This window comes from Callorhinchus milii, unplaced genomic scaffold, assembly GCF_018977255.1.
Source record: "Callorhinchus milii isolate IMCB2004 unplaced genomic scaffold, IMCB_Cmil_1.0 Scaffold13, whole genome shotgun sequence".
Taxonomy (NCBI): Eukaryota; Metazoa; Chordata; class Chondrichthyes; order Chimaeriformes; family Callorhinchidae; genus Callorhinchus; species Callorhinchus milii.
This window is the reverse complement of record NW_024704754.1, coordinates 1,183,971-1,188,147: the sequence shown is the minus strand read 5'-3', so window position 1 is coordinate 1,188,147 and position 4,177 is coordinate 1,183,971. Positions and strand designations below refer to the sequence as shown.

At 39.7% G+C, this 4,177-nt stretch overlaps 1 protein-coding gene across 1 annotated transcript; it reads left to right on the top strand.

Annotated features, from left to right (window-relative positions):
• The first annotated feature begins 1,247 nt into the window (after positions 1–1,247).
• Positions 1,248–2,422, top strand: LOC103183720 (neuropeptide Y receptor type 6-like). Its single transcript, XM_007901354.2, has one exon. The coding sequence runs from the start codon at positions 1,248–1,250 to the stop codon at positions 2,361–2,363; it is 1,116 nt and encodes a 371-aa protein (XP_007899545.1). The 3' UTR covers positions 2,364–2,422.
• The last annotated feature ends 1,755 nt before the right edge of the window (positions 2,423–4,177 follow it).

Genomic DNA, 4,177 nt, shown 5'->3' with positions numbered 1-4,177 from the left:
GTACTTCAAAGAGCAAGTCAGTAACATTGCACCTATCTTTGAAGTTAGAATCCCTTATGAAATCTAATGGAAAATCTATTTAAAGCACCATTGCAAATCCTTTCTATTATTTGATAGAGGTGCAGCTTTTGTAAGATTTACAGATAACGTTGATTTAAAATGAAAGGCCACAGTGGTTAATAATTCAGTTCTGGCACTGCACTCATTAATTCTTGCTTATTATTCTTTAATCTACAACACTGTGACGACACCTCACAAGATCACAGTTTGGATGAAGGAGACCCTTCTGACCTCCTCCCCCTCCTACTGTCCTCCCATCACAGCATCAAGCTGCTTTTTAAATGTCTCAGTATCCTGGCTTCAATCACCCTTCCTGACAACCTATTGCAGTTATTAATTAGTCTCTGGATAAAGAAAAGCTTCCTGGTTTCTGCTCTGAAATTCCATTGCACTACCTGTATGCCTGGTTACCCAAACTAATCTTTATGGATTGTCTTTATTCAAGACTGAGATTAATAGATTTCTGGTGGATAAAGGGATATGGGGATAAGGCGGGCGGGTGGAGTTAGAATAGATCAGCCATGATCTTATTGAATGGCGGGGCAGGCTAGAGGGGCCGAATGGCCTACTCCTGCTCCTAATTCTTATGTTCTTATGTCTGCAAAAAGATTCTAGGATAGGCTTATTGCTCAACCCATGTTTAGTTGTTTCAAAAATTATCAAAACCCTTTATTTTTGTCACTTTTTCTACCTCTATAACCCAATCAGAATTGCTTGCGTTTTAGCTAAAAATGGATTTCAAGAACTGCGAAGAGTCAGTTAATTCAGGAATTAGAAATTTGGTGATTTATCTGAATAATAATAATTTAATATAATAATAATCTTTGCATTTGATCTTTGCATTTAATATAATAATAATCTTTGCCTTATCACATCTTCGAGACGTCTCAAAGCGCTTCATAGAATATACTGTATAGTGAATTGACTGTAGCAAGGTGCTAAGGACTGAAGGGATATTGTATGTGGAGATGAGGATATTGAAGTCTCTCTGTTTATCATTTCCAGGAATCATAGGAACTGAAAATGCCAACGCGGGAAGACTTCACAGTCAATGTCCTATTTTGGGAGCGGGGAATTCTGTGCGGAGATTAGAGGTTTTATCAGATTGAGGTTAGGACATTGCTCCTGGCCCCAAACTGTTTTGAAGACAATCTGTGATTCAAAGGTGAACAATGAAAACAGGTAACATGGAAGAAATAATGTACAATCAAAGCAGGAGCATCTCCGAAGGTATTCCTAACAGCACCAGGCCGCACTTTGCAGATTTTGATTCGTGTCAAACCTCTTCACCTGTGGTATTCTTGCTGATTATAGTCTACAGTGCGGTGACTATAGTGGGCCTTTTTGGTAACCTGTGCCTCATCTTCATCATCAAAAGACAGAAAGAGAATCACAACGTCACCAATATCCTGATCGCAAATCTCTCTGTCTCTGACGTTCTGGTCTGTGTCGTGTGCATTCCTTTTACTATCGTGTACACATTGATGGATCACTGGATATTTGGAGAAACAATGTGCAAAGCAACCTCCTTTACCCAGTGCGTGTCTGTCACTGTGTCCATATTTTCCTTGGTTCTGATTGCCATCGAAAGGCACCAATTAATCGTGAATCCACGTGGCTGGAAGCCCAGTGTCTCACACGCGTGTTGGGGAATCGTTTTGATCTGGTTCACCTCCTTAATCATCTCCTTTCCCTTCGTTGTGTTCCACGTCCTGACAGATGAAACGCTTAAAAATGTCTCTTCACACAGTGAATTCTACAAGGACAAATTTGTGTGCATCGAGGTCTGGCCCTCAGAGACAGAGAGATTAGTTTTTACAACATGCTTGCTGGTATTTCAGTACTTTGGGCCACTCTGCTTCATATTTGTCTGCTACCTGAAAATATCCGTGTGCCTCAAGAAAAGAAACGGCATGGCAGATAAAATGAGAGAAAACGAGAGTAGAGCAAATGAGAGCAAGAGAATCAATACGATGCTGATCTCAATTGTGGTGGCTTTCGCAATCTGTTGGTTGCCTCTGAACATCTTCAATGTGGTCTTTGACTGGAATCATGAAGCTTTGATGAACTGTCACTACAATCTGGTGTTCAGTCTGTGCCACCTATTAGCAGTCGTGTCAACCTGTATTAATCCAATCTTCTATGGGTTTCTCAACAAGAATTTCCAAAAGGACTTAAATATGCTAATCCATTGCAAATGCCAATCTGCCCAGGAAGAGTATGAGAATATTGGACTGTCAACCATGCACACAGACGTGTCGAAATGCTCTCTGAAATTAAACAATTCCTCTCAAAATGTCTAAGATCACTTTTAAGGTTGTCGTATTCCAAATGCTCAGTAATTCACTGACAGACGCTGTTTGGAGGAAGTCGATGCTTGTGAAATTACACCTATCGTACGAGACAACTGAGGTTTCGTACAGACAGTAAAATTAAAATGCAATAGAAAGCTGCTAGTGGGGATGGCAGCCCGTTCAGGTGGATGTTAAAGATCCCACAGCACTAATAATAATAATAATAATGTTATTAATATTACACTATTCAAAAAGACAAGGGAGTTTCTCTCTCTCTCTCCCCCGGTGTCCTGGCCAACAATCCCCCAGTTAAAATTGCTCACTGACTTCATGGCTGTTTGGGCGATTACTGCTGCGCTCAAATTGGTTGCCGCATTCACCTGCAAATACAGTCAGTCACTACACAGTAAAATCCTGTGAAGCACTTTGAGACATTTTGACGATGCGCTTGTGTTATTGTTATTACTATGTTTATTTATTTATCCCCGTTGACTCGCTGACCAAAATTGACTCAAGGAAGTCAATGTTTTCGCTGCTGTGTACGGAGGTGGAGGGAGGGCGTGAGCGAAAGAGGTTCTTATCAGAGACTCTTACTGTATGAGCAACACGGCGAATGCTGTGATTTGTTACGCCAACATTCACTGTTGCATTCCACAAGCACTGATGTTATTTACGCATAATCTGTGGTATATTTGTTCCTTTGTTTTGTGTCAACATAAATATTTTCCCTGTGTTATTGATATTACTGACTTGATGCTGTACCAAACAGGAACCCGTCTGCAGTGCCTTCATGGTATAAGATTTCAAAGGGTCGCCTTGCTTCATTAGCCTCACTTTGTTGTTGTTCCTACAAGCACATTCATAGATTTTTCTCCGCGTGTTCGCTGAAAACACTGACCATGTGGTGAGAACTAAAGATCAGTCAGTGTGTTACATGCCAAAGCTATCTGATTGTTCACAGAGCAAAGCATAACATGAACCAATTCATATCCATAGCAAAGAAAAACACTCAAACTATATCCCTCACATATACCAAGATAGCTGGAGATAGTCAACAGGTCAGGCAGCATCTACGGAGAGAGGAAAGTGAGTTAACGTTTCAGGTCGATGACCTTTTTCGCCTTTGAAATTGCATAGGTCAATGACTGAGGAGGTAAGTCAATTGGTCTGGGAGAAAAATTACAGTATTAAAGGTAGGAATTTTGATTTTGAAAGGCAAAATCTATTCAATGATTTCTATGAAAATGTCTTCTGTTACTCTTATAATACAGTTACACACATACAGTCCATCCCAAATGGACAGTTACTGTAGGGATTTGATGGACATACAATGATAATCTAGTTGAGTTTCTGTCTCTCCCCATTCACTATCCGAACATGAATTGAATCATAGCTGTAACAGGATTTGCAATACAAATAAAACCCATTTGTATCTTATAATGCAGTTTGTAGGCACTCCAGTCCACGTGAATAGGCAGGAAAAACGAGTCTGATCTATTTAAGGATTACTATTATTATCATCATCATCATCATCAGAATGCAATGTAATGACCTGAATGAGAGCAATGTGATAATAACAATACAAAGCTTTCCTCCTTTAAAGATATGCCCAACACTTTTCCACAAAGACTTACGAAAACACATTAGACGATTAAGAAGAATGTAATGTACATATTTCAGTGCTATAAATAACAACAACTTGCATTTATATAGCGCCCTTCACAATGGCTAGCATCTCGGAGCGCTTAAAATAACAGAGTAATCATTTAACTTCAGTGGAAGAGAATCTCTTCTGATACTCATATTTTCAACAGCCGATGAAT